The 19,312-nt window shown below is 40.9% G+C and overlaps 1 protein-coding gene across 1 annotated transcript in view; it reads right to left on the bottom strand.

The window, feature by feature from the left end:
* gabbr2 (gamma-aminobutyric acid (GABA) B receptor, 2) overlaps positions 1-19,312 on the bottom strand; it is a 212,175-nt gene that overhangs the window by 32,193 nt on the left and 160,670 nt on the right. The window contains exon 13 of the mRNA XM_086280435.1: positions 18,017-18,139. Within this exon, the coding sequence (XP_086136561.1) occupies positions 18,017-18,139 (123 nt within the window). The remainder of the gene's footprint in view (positions 1-18,016; positions 18,140-19,312) is intronic.

Genomic DNA, 19,312 nt, shown 5'->3' with positions numbered 1-19,312 from the left:
ACAATGACAACAAAAAAGGGGGAAAAAAATCTTCTGGGCTCTTTGAAGAGTTGACTTTGGAAATGACAGTGAATAAAATCACAGGTTGGAAAGAGTTTAAATAGAGGTGAAATTCACATGCGCACAAACACCACATGCTACAGATCACAGACAGATAAGAGGAGGGAGGGTTATTTACTACATATATCCTGAGTGAGTGAACCTGAAAAAAAGACTCTCTCTGGAGAACTGGGTTACATGACTCAGGCGTGTATATATATTTATATATACATATCTAAAACCTCTCCCTTTTATATACAAATATTAAACGCAAACATGTGGACAACAATAGTTTGTCACAGCTACCGCTGATGATTTATAGGCGGGAGCAGGACGGGCGTAGTGCCAGGTTCCTGCAGCTGCGCTGGGTTTAATTATCTGACCTTCTCGTCGACTGGCTTGCAGGATTCCTGCCGATGGCAAGCGCTAATCAATGTCACCCTCGGCAGTGTGATGATAAGTAGCCATGACACCCTTTATTCCCCCCTTCCCTGTCTCACTTTGTCTCTCATCACATATCTTCAACTTCTTCTCCTCTAATGTCTCCATCTCATAATTCTAGCTGGTATAGACCTCTCACATTTTGGCTCCCGTGCCCCCTGTAGCTCTTCAGCCTTCTCTCTCTCTCCTCCAGCTCTGCCCTTGTCTCTTTTCACTCTCCCTTAAGTCCCCGGTCCCTCCTTCCCATTCCTACTATCTTCAGGTCTCTATACTGCTAGTGTCTGCAGCGTGCCAAAAGCTCAAGGTCTTGTGTAAAAGAACCTTTGCACTTAGTGGGATGTATTTGTATGCCTGGGCTATAATGCTGAGGCCGTGCTGGTAGTTTGTTCAAGCAGCACAGAAGTGCTCTCAGCTCCCCATCACTGGCAGACCTTGGTCGTCTTCTATATCTGACTTCTCTGCATACTGGTATATGTGTGCTTAGGTGTTAGTACATAAATTTGGAGGGTTGGCTGGGTCAGTGATTAACCTTTCTGTAATTGCCCCCTCCCCCTTACTGTGTCACTAAGTCTCTCAGTGGTGGCTCGTTGTCCTTGAGGTGAACCCAGCTCGGTCAAGGCAGTGCGGTGTCGCTGCAGTTTGTAACAGCTTGTGGCCTCGCATGAAAAGTAATTAGCGAAAGAATAAATCTCCAGTAGATCTCACCATAACATAGTTCACACCTCAAACACAGCTGTTACTTTAACTTATCAGAATTTAGATTATCATTTATTATTCATTCACATCAGCCCGCACCAAAGTCAGCAAAAGCACCACCTTGATTGAGGACCTGGGATGTATCAAAGAAAGAAAGCAATCCTCTTCCTGACTCAATCCCTGGCAGCAGTATTTTCAGCTTAGCCAAGGGCTGGGTTGCAAGCCAGCAAAGGTCACAGTGACTACTATTGGTCGGTCTTTCTATCCTGTCTCACGCTGTCTAGACAAAGAGTAGAGATTAGTAGCTATAAAGACCATAGTATTAGGTCACTGGAGATTGAAAAGGGTGTGAAAAAAACACACTACTTTTCTAAGCTTTATAACATCATTTTCTTTTTTGAGGGAAAACATTTCTTACAAGTAGTATCAGTTTAGCAGTGCAGGGTTAGTGGCAGGAAAGTAATTAGCATTTCTGCATCAAGCATACTGTTCAGTTTAGACTGGTAGCAAACTTGAGCTCAGTGGTAATCCTGGCAGAATAGCTGATCACAACATCAGACCACATCAGCTGATTACTCAGCTGATACCATTTTGCAAGCTGACAAGTCTTACATAGAGCAAGCTATTCAAAATGCTTTAGTGTGCCTACACTTAGTCCTTGTTTTTCTCTGCAAGCTGCTTTGCAACCCACCTCCAACCCACTATTGCAGTTTTCTTGCTGCTCTCTCCAACTCCCCAACTCCACGCCTACAAATGAAATTACTGGGAGGTCTCAGACCACAGCTGTCCAGATGATACACAATTACTGCTAATGGAAATAAAAATCAACTTTGAACTGTAGTGCTGATCAAAACAAAATGTTCTTAAAACTCATCAGACCACAAACAACAAATTTGTCATTAAACTAAGTGACAAAAACACACTGTTTGTTCTTTCTTTCCTGCCATTGTCTTCTCATATTTATTAAAGCTTGAATTCTACTGAAGTACCTCAGTCAGTCAGTCCACTTGTTTAGCTATGACAAATTTCAGGTAGCTTATTCCTCATAAAACAACTAAACAATAACAACTCAAATATTCCAATCTGATCAAGTAAAAGGATAGCCCCATGCACTCTTATTTGATCCCTGGCATATCTGCAAATTGTCTATGTTATTCCCTGTTCCCGTTTAATTTCTCTCTAGGTGTCCCTCATCATCACCTGACTGCTTCTGGGACCACAATCATCATCATCTTTGCTATCCTGACTATCATTACCATCATCATCATCATAATCATCATCATCATCGCCATCACAAAAAGTCACTGGCATCATCAAATGCTGCATCTCTATCTGGAGTTAATAACTAATCATAGCTGTGCCCCTGGCCAGATGAGATAGAGCTGCCTTTCCCTAATCTGTGAGTGTGTGTGTGTGTGTGTGTGTGTGTGTGTGTGTGTGTGTGTGTGTGTGTGTGTGTGTGTGTGTGTGTGTGTGTTAGCCACCAAGCCTTAATGGAATCCTCAGGGCTGTGTATGAGCAGACGAGGAGCATTGATGAATGCGCCTGGTCATTGATAGGAGGTGTCTCTGGTATCAACGAAAGACAGAGGGAGGCAGGAAGATGGAAAGATGAGGGTAAGGCCAATTGTATGGATAGAAGAAATGTGAGAAGGGATAAGAGTCAAGGGAAAGAAAGAAACCCAGAAGAGTGCAAGAAACGGACAGCACAATATTGATAGAAATACGAGGGAGGGGAAGCTGCATATTACAGCTGAGTGTTTGCATAAGTGAGATTACAGTCAAGCATACTATTTCATACTAAAGCCTCAAAAACAGACGTAATCACTTCAACAGTGATATTTACAGGCACACACACATGCACAGAAGTACATACCCATATTATTTTGTATGCGTACATATGAGATTCATGCAAATTCAAATATGCAGACAGTATATCAACAACCAGTGTCCACACTACAGCGGTTAAAGCCGTAGCTGTAAGTGTGGAAACTCTTGACACCACTTTTCATTTAAAAGACTTCTAATTGGTCAATTGCATACCCCTCATGCTCAATCAGCTGTTGCCTAGCAACTGCAGTCCAGGGAGCAAGGAGAGAGAAGTCGAGAAAAAAAAAAAGGTTCGGGAAAAGAGTGAGAGGAGAGTAAAAGAGGTGCAGGTGACGGTGGAGGTCGGGGGTAATTCACTGTTTGTGCTTATTTTGCGAGAATGAAAGACAGCTACACGAGGAGGTGAGTGAAGAAAGGGAGGGACAGACAGAGAGAGGGAGAGAAATCACACAGCACATACAGATGGAGCAGAAAGCAAAAGGAAGCAAATGCTGCCAACGAATTCCATATTCGACAGATTCACTTGAACAGGCTCAGTCATGCACAACCACATGTCCAATTTACCAGCTAGAGTGTCAACAAATACTGCACCTGCGAAGCAGTCCTAAGAGTGCTCTCCCGCATGATTCAACGATAACGCTGTCAGCTTACACCTACTGTTGTCCCTCACAAGACAAATACCACTGCATTGCCAAACCATAAAAAAAACATACTGGGCAAATAATCTTCACAAAATGATGAAATCCTGTGTAAACTACAACCTCTTTTGACTTGGCTAGATGTCCGGGTTCCCCTCTTCTTCCCCTCCCAAAACAGACTGAAGCAGAGAGGAAATAAATCAAAAACGCAGGAAACATGAAAATGCTTTCAAACTTCAAACAGCTTTATGCAGGGGTAAATCATAGAGGAGCTAACATATCTGACAAGACACGTGGAGCTAAATCAGCTTTAAATATAGAAACATGGAGGCGGAACTCCATTGATTTATTTATTTTTGAATATTCAGACATTCAGAAGGTACAGCGTGCACTCATAATCTTCTCACAAACATGATTTCCCATATGGAAAAGAAATAGTAAAAACATATATGATTTACTCATGAAAGTGGCCACTTTCTCATTACTTTCATATATTTTTTTAGTAAGTATACAAAACATACAAGTTTCATTATATAATTTTCCAAGGGATCTTATATGTGTTTTCACTCTTGTATGCTTTTCATACAAGTTTCACACAAGACAGATACAAACTTTATAAGATTTATATATATCTTTTAGGGCTGAACGATATATCGCATTTGCGATAATATCGCGACATGATCAAGTGCAATTTTCTAACCGCAAAGGCTGCGATTATACTCTGGACATGTCCAAATTCATGGGCTGCATCCTCCTGAGGCCGCATTTGTAGACCGATTACGTCACAGCGACGCGCCGAAGGCTGTCCAAATTACTACCATATCCCAGAATTCATAGCGCGGCCCAGCCAAACTCCAGTTTCCAGCAATGGCGGCCGCTACTAAGTTTTAAAATTACTCATACTAATCTTTCTGGGTCACAAAATAAACTTTTAACATATTTTCAGGCGAGAAAGTAGCTGTGTAAACATCAAATATCTGCTCGGTTTATCAAGATATCCCATATTTGCAAAAGTGCTTCGACGTTTTCAGAGGCGTCTGCTACCCACCAGCTCGACAGCTAGCCGGGAGCTCGAGGATTACTGATGCGGCCGAGAACGGCACAACTCCCGGCACATCATTTTCAGATCACCGCGGAGTTTCGCTGCTCGGGTTAAACGTAATATATAAGTCACTTAGACAACCTAAAAATGTTATTGTTGGGCTTTTTTCAGTGTTTTGTTTGTTCGTGAGTAAATCGGTTTGGCTGAGATTAAAGTTATTAGATTAGATAAAATAAAACTTTATTAATCCCCCGGGTGGGTTCCTCCTTGGTTTTCACACAGCTGACTAAACGTCAAACAGAAAACTTATTAAACAGAAGTATGAGACAGTCGAGAATTTACACCAGTGTCTGGTTATATTTTAGATAGCAAGAAGCAGACGGCCGAGTTTATTAAACTCCACCGAGACAGCGGTGACGCTAATCAGAACTAGACCGTCCAATTTCACGCCTTTAAACTTTAAAGGCGTGTTTGTGTGTGTGTTTATACAATTGCTATTATGTTTGCACTTTATGTGTAATGTTACTGACTGCAGAGATCAGTAAGATGTGTGTATTTTTTATTTATTAGTTTTATTTATTTAATATTATTTTTTAATTGAATGACTGTCTAGTAGTTCACAGATGTCGAAAAACTGAGTGTGGTAAAGCCACTGATTTTTTTTATGTATATTTCTGCAATCTGCACATTGTACTGACTTTCATTTTAATGTTTACACCAGGGTTCCTTGTCAGCACTTTATGCTCAGATGTTTGTAAGCTAAAAATAAACTATTGTGTATGTTCAAATATACTGTTGTGATTGAAGAAGTTAAATAAAAATGTCAGTCATCAATTCATGCATCACCTCATGTCATCATAACAGAGGTCTGTCTTCCAGGAAAGAACAGTTTAAAATTAATGTAATATAGTATTGGCCATACTATATGATGTATTGCTTGTCTTTGTTTAATAATACAGAAGACAAAGACCTTAAAAAATAATCGCATCGCAATCGCAATATTGGGGCAAAAAATCGCAATTAGATTATTTTCCATAATCGTTCAGCCCTAATATCTTTTCCATATGGGTTCAAGTGCAGCACAATATACTTTCATCAGCTGGCACAGTTTGATGGTTACGAAGAGAATAACTTAATCTCAATCTATCAGTGGTCTTTAATTTCTAATTGGCTTGCTCCAGTAGCTTTCTGGTCCATAAATCAATTAATTAACAGTTAACATTTAGACCACAGTTGCAAAATCGATGTCCCTTCACAAAACATTTGGCCCTAAAAACAAATTCAGCTTGAGTTTTCATTAGCACATAATGCAGCACTCTTTATATAGGTTGGGGCATGCGTCCTGTCCAGGTGGAGATTAGATTAAACTTGCTGCTGGCTGGGACATTCAAATACAGGCATAACTATAAATAGAAATAGGACGTCCCTCAGGGAAGACCTGTCACACAGTTACTTAGAGTACCACAAAATAACAGGCCAATGACAAAGGCACCATGTTGTGCCGGGACCTACAGCATGTACAGCAGAGTAGCTGCACAGTATGTGTAGAAATGGGTACACAGAAATGTGATCGTCAAAGAGTCACTTGCAACTGGGTCTTTTTCAACAGTTAACTATCCAGTTACTTAGAGGAGAGCACCTTGTCATTCATTCAAAACACTAATTTAACACAAGTAAAATATAACACAGCACACACAGTAACAACACCTTATTATACATGCAACAACACAGAGCTTGCCTATCTATTAGGCAAACTCTCAGATGCTCATGCAGCCATGCAAAGCACCAAGGAATGTGTGAGGTCTGTGTACCCTTCCCTTTTATTCTCTCCCTCATATCCTTCTTCCCTCTGGAGAGGGTCGATGAGAAGAGGCCTAGGTGGGTGGCGGTTATCCCTTAATGACCCGGTTTACTTTGAAAAAGCATTGATCTCAGCCAGAGCTTTAATGCTAACAAAGGAGAGTCAAAACCCATATTAGCACCACCTTGGCAATGCTGCTGCTGCGTGGATAATGCGGCAGATGATGTTCTCCTTCATTATGAGTGAAGACTTTGTGACTCTCATTGCTTGTCCTGTGATCACTCATTGGTAAATCCCTGTATAATTTACTTTTAAAAGAAATCCAACAAGCCAACCAGAGTGCAATAAATACAAAACAGGAGTTGATTTGGGCTCTAGCAATGCTTTGATAGTGAAAGGAGAGCATAGTGTCCTTCAGATGGCATTCACATAATCAACAGTTGACTGAAATGGATCAACTAAAACATCGATTTTTAAGATGTCTTAGTTGATTAAAATCGATTCTAGCTTGGATAACGTGATATCGGTTCATTAAAATCCTGAATCGATTTTTTAATATAAATTTATTTTGCCCGAAAAGCCAGAATCTCAGGTTAAACCTCACAAAATTTCAACAACCACCAAACAGTAAATGAGAGCAGGTACACGGATTCTGCACAAAGACGTAAACACAAAGCGCGGACCCGCCGACGGATCAGAATCAGTGAGGTGTCACCTTTCTTACCGGATGGCACGGACTGGCTGATTCTGATGTTTCGGCGGGTCCCCGCTTTGTGTATACGTATTTTTTTTTGCGCTAGATTCTGAAGCTGCAGGTTTTATCTCTCTCCAACCAAAATTCACTGAACCAGCAGCAAAAGAAGCAGCAAACTACACTTCACATTTGATAAACATTGTCATGAATTCCCTCTTACTTTTACTGTTTTGCTTCCACCCAGGGGCGCATCTAGAGAAACTTTCTTAGGGTGGCATGAGGGTGGCAAAGAAATCAAATGGGGGTGGCAAAATCAAAGCCTTTATTCCCCCCCAAACACGTTTTTCATATAAATATAGTCTATAACTTAATTATTGTCTGTAGCTGACATGATTACACACTTTAGTTACATAAAACATGTGAGTTTTGATTTTATGTACTGTATAGCCTGTATAATAAATAAATATGTAACCCAATAAGTGTAAAATCCAGAAAGCTACACAACATGGGGCGGTTCATTTACAAACACAAGTCTAACTCCAAAAAACAGTCTCACACTGTTTTTTGGAGTTTATACATGCTTCGTCTCCAGGGCCCACTGTATATATTTATATCTAAACATATATAAATAAAACCACGTTTGTTTACATTAGTAATTCTTTTTGTGCATAATTTTATATTGTTGTTAATAATAAATTAATTAAAGCAACAAAGCAACCTGAAGAGCCCGTTGGGAGCCGAAAGAGCCGGTTCTCTAAAAAGAGCCGAAAATCCCATCACTATTGTTTACAGCGCTGTCGGCCGCTGCTTTTTTCCTTTTACTTACTTCCGAAAAGAAAGCCTCATTTCTGTTGTTCAATAGGCTACTGAACAAATTTAAACTTTTTAAAACTATGCAAAATTGCAAAACGCTTAGCTGTGTCTCTAATAAAACCTCTGTAACTTTGCTATGCTTCCCTTCAGCAGCATCAGGTAATGTTCATATGTTGATTAAGGGTTTTCTTTCGTTTTTGATCTACTGCAGAACATTTTTATAAAATCCCAGGCCGGGAAAATCACCTTCATGTTTTTCTGTGGTTTATCCTCAGCTACTTTGACACAAAGGCATCTGCTGTAATGCTCACACCTTTGATAAAGTCTCGCAAGTGTCAGCTTTCTTTTTATAGATATAAAAATATGGAAATGTACTGATGCATGATCTGAATTATAATATTTCTGACTGTCTAAGGCAAAATTTCCCTGATTCACATCGAATCGAATCAAACCGAATTGAATTGAATCGAATCTTCGGGACCTTGTGAATCGGAATTGAATCGATTTTAGAAATCAGTGATGATACCCAGCCCTAGTAATTAGTTCTGAGTCCATTTTGGAAAATAGTAGAAAACAACCGGTGCTCGATGGAAGATACAGTCATGTGAAAAAGGAAACTTTTGCAGGACTCCATGCATGTGAAAAACTAAGTTCCTTACTGCTACCAAAGGAATCCAGACGGTAAGTAGCAACTAGGTACCAGTAATAAAATGCACTTGATAAACTGATCATAAGCTATAGCACATCTATAAATTATTAATATAAATATAATATAATATTTAATAATTTTCTCTAAAAAGAACATGGCAGCATGGAGTAAGCTTGTAGAGTTGCATCTGAAAAAAAAGAAACCTACTTTGGACTACTGTCCAAAGTAGGTTTGGAGACGATTGGTCACACTGCACAAAACCACATTTGTCAAAAACCAAACACAGCATATCAGCACAAAAATTTCATAAAACTGTCAGCATGGTGGCGGAGGGGTGATGATTTTCGCTTGTTTTGCAGCCACAGGAACGGAGCACCTTGCAGTCACTGAGTCAACCATGAACTCCTCTGCTTATCAAACTACTCTACAGTCAAATGTAAGGCCATCTATCAAGTAGCCAAAGCTTGGCCAAAACTGAATCGTCTAACATGACAAAGAAGTACAGCAGCAAATCTACACCACAATGAATGCATGCAGGTTGTTACGATGGACCAGTCAAGGTCCAGCCCTCAACCTAAATGAAATGCTGTTGCGGGACCTGAACTGAAGCAATGTTGAAAGAAGAGGGGGCCAAAATTCCTCCACAATAATGTGAGACTAATAAAGTTATATAGAAAATGATTAATTCAAGTTATTGTTGCTAAAGGTTGCTTTAAAAGCTACTGAATCACTGGGAGTTGTATTTAGTTTTTCACAGGACTGCAGAAGCATGTTAGACCAAGAGGATCAAACACATTTTAGTTCATGGCCCCATAAAGTTCAATTTGACCTCAAGTGGGCAAGACAAGTAAAAACACTGGATAAAAGCTGACAAGACATGAAAAAAAATCTAAAACCATAAGCCTAAAGCCTATTTCCCCCAAATTCACAGTCTGTCATATATTCTACAATTTACAGAGCCTAACAGAAAGTCATAAAGTATTCACATGTGCATGAGTATTTTACATATATAGTTACAAAAAAAACCTTGTCTAAATCTAAAAATACTATAATCTTTCCTTATGTTACAAATTCCTGTGCAAAACTATCCAGTGGGCTGAATTTGACCCTTTGAACCAGCTGCTAGTTTAACACCTCTGACTTAACTGTCAGAGTAGAAGCCACACACACCACTAGCGAAACAGAAACATGACCTTTGCCCACATAAATCTAAAATGTTTCTGTTTAGTCTTGGCAGCTTTTCTTAGATCAATGAGCACCCACGAGGAAGAGGTTTCTAAAACAATCGTCTGACCACAACAGCGTGATGGATCTGAAATTTTTGACACAACTAAAAGCTGATTTTATTAATGAGGTCACATAACCCACAGGCTGCTCCGACTACAGAATCAGAGTTTAGAGAGAATACATTTATACATATAAATGTAACACCCATGTAAGGTGCAAAAAAGGGGTGACCAATAACAATAAAAACTCAAATAGCCTCAGTGACCTTGACACACAGATTCCCACTGGAGTAGTACACGCGTTCTCTGACTCAAGGAAATTTGCTGGCACATGTCTCACTCCCTCTGGCCACACTCGCTACTTTCCCCAACTCGGCCCATCAGCACCAAATCCTGACCGGAATTGGGCCAGATGTTGATCCCTCCCTTTGAAGAGGTGGAATTGAGAAACTACACAGAAGATGGTGAACTGAGAGTAGAAAAAAGGAAAAGAAACACCAGAATCAAATGAGACAGAGAAAAGGGGGTGATGAAGAGAGGTAAAAAAAATTGAGGATGGGGGAAAAAAAAAAGAGTGGTTCAGTCCAGCCTGAGTTTCATCCACTGGTACTGCTGTCAGAAAGCACTTTTTTTCATCCCCTGCTTTGTTAGCACACTCCCAAAGGGTAATAGCTGGACAAATAAAGAAAAGCAGAAGAGGGGTAGAGGATAGGCTGGGAGTCATGGAATAAATAAGGAGGTTTGGCAAACAGAACAGGGGCTGGTGACATGATTCTGATGGTTAAATGTCTAACATAGGTAGAAGGCAATTCAAAAAGTAAACAATATAAGCGCATGGTGATGAAAAAACAACATGAAATGAAATGTGGGGACTGAATGTGAGAAAACCTTATACCTGTGGGTGCAGGAGAGTGTGTGCGAGTGTGTTCGTTAAGTCTGTGTCTGAATCTGGATATAAACACATTAAGTATTAACCTCTCTACTTGATATTCATATGAATGAATAATTTAATGCAATTTACTATCACATGGGGGTGATGGATGCAACATGCCACATTAATACAGCATATGCAGTCAAATGCAACGGAGCGAAATAATGGGGACAAATGTCAAGAATGAAGAGTGAAATGATTCAGCAGGACAAGTGGCAGGCAGTAGCAATGCAAACAGCACAGCAAAAACTGCCAGGACTGCTTTGCAGAGTGACTCTAAAGTGTGGAGTCACATTGATAGCAGGTGCCTGCTGTCAGACTGGTCTGATGTCATTATTAATAGAAATTACAACAGATGCAAAAACTGGCCTTCTTATTTGTTGCCCACAGTGTGACTGTTGTCTGCGGTTACCTTTCCTCTCTTTTATTTAGAAATGATGTGAACAAAAATGTTTTTTTTCTCCATCTTTTAAAAATAGCATTTTTAAGTATTACAAGAACAGATGGCATTTTACAGCCTCCCGCCAAGAGAAATGGCTGTGTAATCTGAGTAATTGCCTTACTTAAGATGTATTTTCATAGCACAACTTTTTTTTTTAAACAGCGCTCAAATGCATTTATGTTTGGGGCAAATAATGAAGACCATAGCAGCGTCCTTTAGCCTCTGGTCAGATTAGTTATGCATCTTAACCCTCGCCGCTTTTGTCTGAGCCTGGCAGTGAAGACCCTGTCTCGATTTCCATTGCTGATAATGGGGGCTCCCATTCAAGCTAATCAGCATCATATCATCGCTGCATAAAGATGAATATTTCCACATTAAATGCTAGTGGTGAGTCATACTTTGCTTGCTCCTCCGATGATATGATACTGGGACCAGGTGAGTGCATTGACAAAGCACCGGGATTAAATTCCCTCCACCCCCCTTTCTCTCCTCGTCTTGCTGCATACAGGTGGGGCAGCAGAGGCAGAGAAGCAGAGGTAAACTCTCAGAGATCTTCTGGAAGAAAATCCGCATGCATGAATATGTATGTGTTGATAAATCTGTTCTGCTTCGATCAGCCATTGACGATCTATCAGCCTTGGGCATGTATTTCTGTGTGGATGCTTAAAGTTTTCCCAGCATGCGTTGTCATGCTGAGACGGGTGCCTCAACCCATTATTTTTGTCTCGTGAATCAACAGTGCCGCTCTCTGCGTTATGGATGTCAGGAACCATGGCCGTTGCCATGGCGATGCCACACTGCAATATTCTTTTGCAGCTCTCCTGCCCGCTGATGCTTGCAGCAGCTTCCAGGCTGCAAAAAAAATAAATAAAAAAAATACACGACAGAGGAGGGAGGGGAAGAAAGAGAGGAGAGGAGAGGAGAGTAGAGGGGGTCTGCGGCAGGATTCACCAGAATGCTAATCATCCTTTCTTGACAGTTTGTCCTTCATTATGCGGGGGGGACAATACCCTGGATCCACAAGAGTGGATATGAATGCATCCGTAAACACACAGGCACTCATACAAAAACACATCTGCGTATGACTTGCCACATTCCACACGTGTGTACACTGACACTACAGCATGTGTCAGTACTGCAGGGCTTAATTTCTAGCAGCCAGCAGCTGCTGAAACATCCATGCCATTAAGGAATGGACAATTATTAACGAGCCACAGAAGGGATTTTAATTGCTCACTGCAGCCCAACAATTCCATCAGCATTCCCAGGATATTTGGGGGAGCGGTCAGAACGATTCCTGCTTTCTGTACATTAAGTTTAAGAGGGAGGGCTGTAATTATCATCTTAGTCCATCTACATTCCACTTTGTTTTGTTTTGTGCTTTTCTATATTCAGCATGTGAGTCTTTATTTCATAGTATAGTATATAGTAAAAGCAGAGGAAAATTTCTTATAGTATCAAGGTCAAAAGTCATTTTTTGGGAGAGCACCATCATCCATGTAGTGCAATTAAAACTACAGGCTTGAAGTGGAGCCATAAAATATGACTGGGGGGTGTAAGGTTACTTTCCTCCCATTTGAAAGACTTAAAGACTTAACTCCCCGCACGATCTTTGGCTCTTCTTTACTTTTATTTGGGAGGGTATTAAATCAGTGATGTTTTATGAAGTGTTCCACAAGGATCTATTGTCAGCCTCTTTAGTTTCATCTTCTTGTTAATGCTAATAAAGGATGCAAAGGGGAATGGCCCAGTTTTGTGAATGGTAGCTCATTAAGCTTAGCTTGCTAGATTCAGCAGTGGGATTAACCCTGCGGAACTGAATTTTTCCAAGTTGCCCATGTACATCGCAAGCCCAATCATTTCATCCAAAATCTGCGATAGCCACTGACTTTGGCCACACACTCTCTTTGACTGTGTCTATTAAATTAAAGAAAGAAAAAGAAAAACTGAATACGCTTGTTGTTTAGCAAAGACACCCTCCGGTGAAGTGGTACAAACAGCAAAACTGGCAAACTAGGTAGCACCGTGACAGTTCAATAACACTGCACTGACATACAATGTATCCTTGGATACAGCAGGTGGGTACAGCTTAGCGAACCCAAGGTCAACTTCAATTCTCCACAGAGGTGAAATGTGAGGGGGTGTAGGGGAGTTTCTGACAAAGACAGAGCGAGAAAGAGAGAGGGAATGAAAAAAAAGAAAACGAAAAAGAATGTTGGCCAAGCATGATGTGGTAGTTCACAGGAAACTGGGTAACTAATAGTCCTTCTCTTTGAGCAATTTACTATTAGTGAGTCAGTCACTGGCTCCTGAGCTCCATGGAGACCGTTTACCACGGTCCTATTCCCCATCCCCTCAAACAGTCAGACTTAATCTACCTTTCAGATCAGAAACAACACACACAAACAAACACACACACGCGTATGCACACACACTGGACTACAACTGCAGGAGATAATGTAATAGTACTGGGGAGAAAATGAAATATGATGGGATCACTCTGCATTGTTTATTATTATCTTCTTTTTAATTGTCTTTCATTTTCATTGGATACTAGTAGATCACAACACCAACTGTTCCAACACCTCACTGAACCCAGTGGAAACGCTGAGTTATTTATTGCAGTGCTTATGCCATTATGTACATGGCTTAAAACCCTTCTGCCTCTGTTTATAAAGCAATATTCTCTGTTAGTTTTGCTTTAAAATTATTGTTACAACCACAGCTATTGATGAGTTATCGTTATCTCCTAACCTCTCTTTGCTTCTTGTCTACTTTCAGTTTATTTGGGTTGCCTTCTGGTTTGTGGTCCCACGTGGCAGGCCTGGAGGCCCAGGGTGCAGATGAGCTCCAGACTGTCTCTTCCCTCAGCTGAGCCCCAAGGGTCCACTGGTGCCGGTGTTTGAAATCTGGCAGGCAAGGCAGGTTTGTGGACCCTATGCCTCAGCCCAGGCATGCAGATTCATAACCTCAGGGGAAATGCAGACTCCAGCACTCAGTGGTTTATATATATTCACAACCCTCCACTGGCCAGGACATAAAGTCTGAGACTACTCCATAAGGAGTCAGCTGCCCATGCTGATAACATTCACAAATACTAAGCAAGGCTTTGTTTTCCTCTTTCAGCAGGCTTAAATATATAAGTGGCTATATAACACAAAAGAAATACAGCTTTCTCTAGAGTTGTGTAAATACCTTTCATTGTAGATCAGAAGTAGTCAAATAATACTGCCAATATAATACTGCCAATATAATTTACATGTTTTCATCAGGGTTCGCAAACTGGAATCTTTTTATCCAGGACTCAGAGAGAGAGAGGCTCTCTGACCTGCTACTCTTTGATAAGCGCTATTTATCACTTCACAAGATTTTCATCTAATTGAAGAAAGTCAAAATTGGGTGCAAGGTACCTTTCCACCCCCACAGGACCTTGGCAACAAGCTGGCAAACAAGAAGAAAATCTATTCAGGATGATCAAAAGAAGTCTCCAACAACAGACCCAGATTTTCACCGCACCAGATTTCTGGCAACCTCTGTTTAGCAGCAGGGTCAATGAGTATGCAGCTAATGCTGTCAGTTTCTGAGGATTCCTAGGGTGCAGTTAGCCATCTTGTGGCCTGCATACAGAACTCTGTGGAACTCTTTGCTCATTAGGTGAAATGTCATCTTCGTACTAGCCGTAATCTCCTGTTTGTAATTTGAAAGAAGCAACAGTAAAGTAAATGTAATCGCGCTGTTCCACTGAGTTTTTAGCCAACACATAAAGAGAATAATACACTGTAGCATTAATGGAAAGCAGATTGTTTTTAAATAGTGTTTTCAATTCAACATACCTGGGACCTGTAGTACTACGCAGGTTCAGAATATCTAGGATATCTTTCTGCCATCTGAGTTCACTTAAGCTAACAATAGCAGTCACCTACTGTATGTGATGGTGGTGATAAACTCAATAATTCAAAACAGAGCTTCACAATCTATCTATGACGATGGTTGGTGGTATGTTTTAGGAAGACTGTGGAAGTTAATCAAGCAATAATATTAGGACAAAATTAATAACCCAACTTCAGTTGTTCCTTTGAATTAACAGGGTATGTTGTTTGAAAGCCTTATTCCTTCAGCTGCAGCCTGGAGAACCTCGTGCAAATTGTTAGTGCAAAGTGTTTATACCCAACATTCTGTGCACGGAATGTTCATGCGAAATGTTCGTACCCGAATGTTCGGGCAGAATGTTCGTACGTGCGGAATGTTTGTACCCAAAATTCTGTTCACGGAATGTTTGGGCGGAATGTTCATACCCAACATTCTGTGCACAGAATGTTTGTGCGGAATGTTCGTGCAAAGTGCTTGTGCCCAACGTTCTGTGGGCGGAATGTTCAGGCAGAATGGTCGTCCCCATTATTCTTTTCACAGAATGTTCATTCGGAATGTTCGTGCAGAATGTCCGCGCAAAATGTTTTTGCCCAAAATTCTGTGCACGGAATGTTCGGGCAGAATGTTCGTACGTGCGGAATGTTCGTACCCAATATTCTGTACACGGAATGTTCGTGCAGAATGTTCGTACCCAACATTCTGTGGACGGAATGTTCGTGCGGAATGTTCGTACCCAACATTCTGTACACGGAATGTTCATGCAGAATGTTCGTACCCAACATTCTGTGGACGGAATATTCGTGCGAAATGTTCGTGCCAAGTCTTTGTCCCCAACATTCTGTGCATGGAATGTTCGTGCGAAGTGTTTGTGGCCAACATTCTGTGCACGGAATGTTCGGGCAGAATTTTCGTACGTGCGGAATGTTCGTACCCAACATTCTGTACACGGAATGTTCATGCAGAATGTTCGTACCCAACATTCTGTGGACGGAATGTTCGCGAGGAATGTTCGTACCCAACATTCTGTGCACAGAATGTTCTGTGCACAGAATGTTTGGGCAGAATGTTCGTGCGAAATGTTCGTGCCAAGTCATTGTCCCCAACATTCTGTGCATGGAATGTTCGTGCGAAGTGTTTGTGGCCAAAATTCTGTGAGAGTATGTTCGTGCGGAGTGTTCGTACCCAACATTCTGTGCACGGAATGTTTGTGCAGAATGTTCATACGCAACATTCTGTGCACAGAATGCTCAGGCGGAATGTTCGTGCAAAGTGTTTTTGCCCAACATTCTGTGCACGGAATATTCGGGCAGAATGTTCGTACGTGCGGAATGTTCGTACCCAACATTCTGTACACGAAATGTTTGTGCCCAACATTCTGTACATGGAATGTTCGTGCAAAGTGTCTGTGGCCAAAATTCTGTGCTAGTATGTTCATGGGAAATGTTCTTACCCAAAATTCTGTACACGGAATGTTCGGGCGGAGTGTTCGTACCCAACAATCTGTGCACGGAATGTTTGTGCTGAATGTTCGTGCAAAGTGTTTTTGCCCAACATTCTGTGCATGGAATATTTGTGCGGAATGTTTGTACCCAACATTCTGTTCGCGGAATGTTCAAGCAGAATGTTCGTACCTAACATTCTGTGCACAGAATGTTTGGGCAGAATGTTCGTGTGGAATGTTAGTGCAAAGTCCTTGTTCGCAACATTCTGTGCTTGGAATATTCATGTGAAGTGTTTGTGCCCAACATTCTGTGCCAGTATGTTCATATCCATATCCAGTTAAGCAGAAAAAACTAATCTTCACTTGAAATTTCTTGCCTGGCTACAGTTTTTGAGTGAAGAGTTGTTCTTTAATACACTCAGATTATAAAAACTACAACTGGATTATGGATTTGAAGTATCCCTTGGCCTAACATATTCCATCATCTTATGTATCTGATAATTTGATTAGGTTAACAGACTTGGTTAAACCAGTGAATTTTGTAATCATCTATATGTTATTGATTTATCATCTATTTTGAGACTATCTGCATCGATATTTGCAGATATTCTCAAAAACAACAACAACATGCACAGCTTGAAGTGTCCCTGGTTGAAGTTTCATGTGGAGCAAAGTGAGCAGATGTACTCAAACAATTAGCTTTCCTAAACCACAGCTGCTGTATACTTCATTAATAAATCACTATTATAGCCAGATCCTTTCACCAGTGGGTCCTCACTGCACCAGTGATAAAAAAAAAAGGGCACTCCTACTGACTTCAGGCAGTATGCTCAACACAGAAATATGAAATAAAAAATAAATCACCCAATTCAACCAAAGCGACTAATACCTCTGAGTATAGAAATATTCACTTGCCTTGCTAATGTGTGGATTCCCTTAATATCACTGATAGTTATGTGCTAATATGCTATGCCTAACTGAAAACACACTTCACACATCATCAACCTCTAATGCCAGAGCTACAGTATGTTCAATTGAGCCAATTGCGCGCAAAGCTAGACTAATCCTGCACCAATCTCAGAGAATCTCAGTCTCTTTACAGTCACAGTATACTGTAGCAGTTTTAATTTCTGCTCCCTGCCATGCCAACTCTCCAGCGAAGATGAAACGATGCCAAGTGCCTCTTTTCCAGTGGAGCTTGCCAAAGTCTCCCATTCAAGCTGGCAAATGTCCGGCCACGGGATGGGCACAGGAGGCAGCAATGGCTAACATCCTGACCCAAAAATAACAGGCACAACAAAGATGCTCGTGCAGGAGCCTATAGCAGACATTTTGTTTGGTTAAACTCAAAACACTCAGGCATTTTTAGCAAGACTTTATGTCACCAAGACTCCCCACCAGCTAAGGTAAGCTTCATTACCAAAAGCGCTGCAAGTGACCACAAGTTTAGACAAGATGACTGACCTCCAGGCTGTATTCCTCCACAGTCCTCCTAAGTGGGTCCACAATCTGCCAGCAGATGAGGATGCATAAGTCGATTAGCAGCATCCCGCCAACGATAATCAACAGCTTCTGGTCCTTTATGATCTGAAGAGGGAAGAGAAAATTAGGTGCTTTTATTAGCTAAATAGCCCACACCTGCTAATGTTATATGATAATGCAAGTATCTGTAGTGTCATTTCAGACAGCATTTCTTATTGACCACATATACAATACATTATCTGGTAATAATGTATTTAACTGCAAATGACCACCTGCTGGGATCGGAATCCAGCCAGGCCTGTGAGTCCAAAAGACCAAGGCCTGGTTCAACATTCGATAAAGACACGTAGCGTATTTAGCAGACTGTAATCATCCCGGGGGTGTAAACCACGAGTTGACATTCAGTTGTGTCAATACTATGCCACCAACAAGCAACAGTTTTGTTACCTTGTGGTGAGAGAATGTGGAAAAGATCCACCAAACAAGAGCCACTGCAACCACAAAAGCTCCTCTTTTGTACCCTGAACTTTAGAGGGATGAAAGCTGTGACCTGTTTGTGATCTTTATTTATAATAGCGTTTGACTGTCTGGAACCGCAGATCAAAGGAAAGGTCAGGGGACGCAGGCTGGGCTGTGTTTGGTGAGTATCACATAGCCCAGATGCAACTCAGCAGTGTTGTGCAGGTCTCCACCCATAAGTGGGCCCAGGATGAGATAAATAATGGGACTGTGTTTTTTGATCTGCCATCTTTTGATGCAGTGCTTTTGAGCAGATGTATGTCGGCAAGGCAAAACAAGGTATGTGCTCTGTTATTGTTTATCACATTGCTTCGGGCCATTTAGGACAACATGAAGAAGAAAATCAACATATATTACATATACTGATTAAAATTCTATAAATCTAACAAGTAATTAGACATGTTATATTTCTGAGAAATGTACTCTACCCTACACCATCTGCTAAACTGTGATATGTTACTCTGCCAAGGCATTAATTAATCTAAATTACCTGAAGTGTTGTCTGTTTTCTTTCCACCAGTCACACCAGTAAGGCTCCAGTGTGGCTGTAGTTACTAATTTGAGGAAAAAGCCCAAATAATTTAGAGCCACCACAGAGCTATGTTCTTAAAATGATCCTTTTTGTTGATTTTTCAGGATAATTTTTATGTTGCATCCACATCTGCATTGTGTTGTGATGTGTGAAAATCTGTCTACAGGTAGATGTATATATAAATATACATTTCATTACTGAAAACTGCCTCTGTGGCACTTCCATGA

Source organism: Aulonocara sp. 'chitande type north' Nkhata Bay, linkage group LG22, assembly GCF_057382095.1.
Source record: "Aulonocara sp. 'chitande type north' Nkhata Bay isolate Kocher_YH1m ecotype deep benthic linkage group LG22, A_spYH_male_GT1.1, whole genome shotgun sequence".
NCBI classification, from domain to species: domain Eukaryota; kingdom Metazoa; phylum Chordata; class Actinopteri; order Cichliformes; family Cichlidae; genus Aulonocara; species Aulonocara sp. 'chitande type north' Nkhata Bay.
Note: the sequence above shows the minus strand (reverse complement) of the source record. Positions and strands in the feature narration are given on the sequence as shown.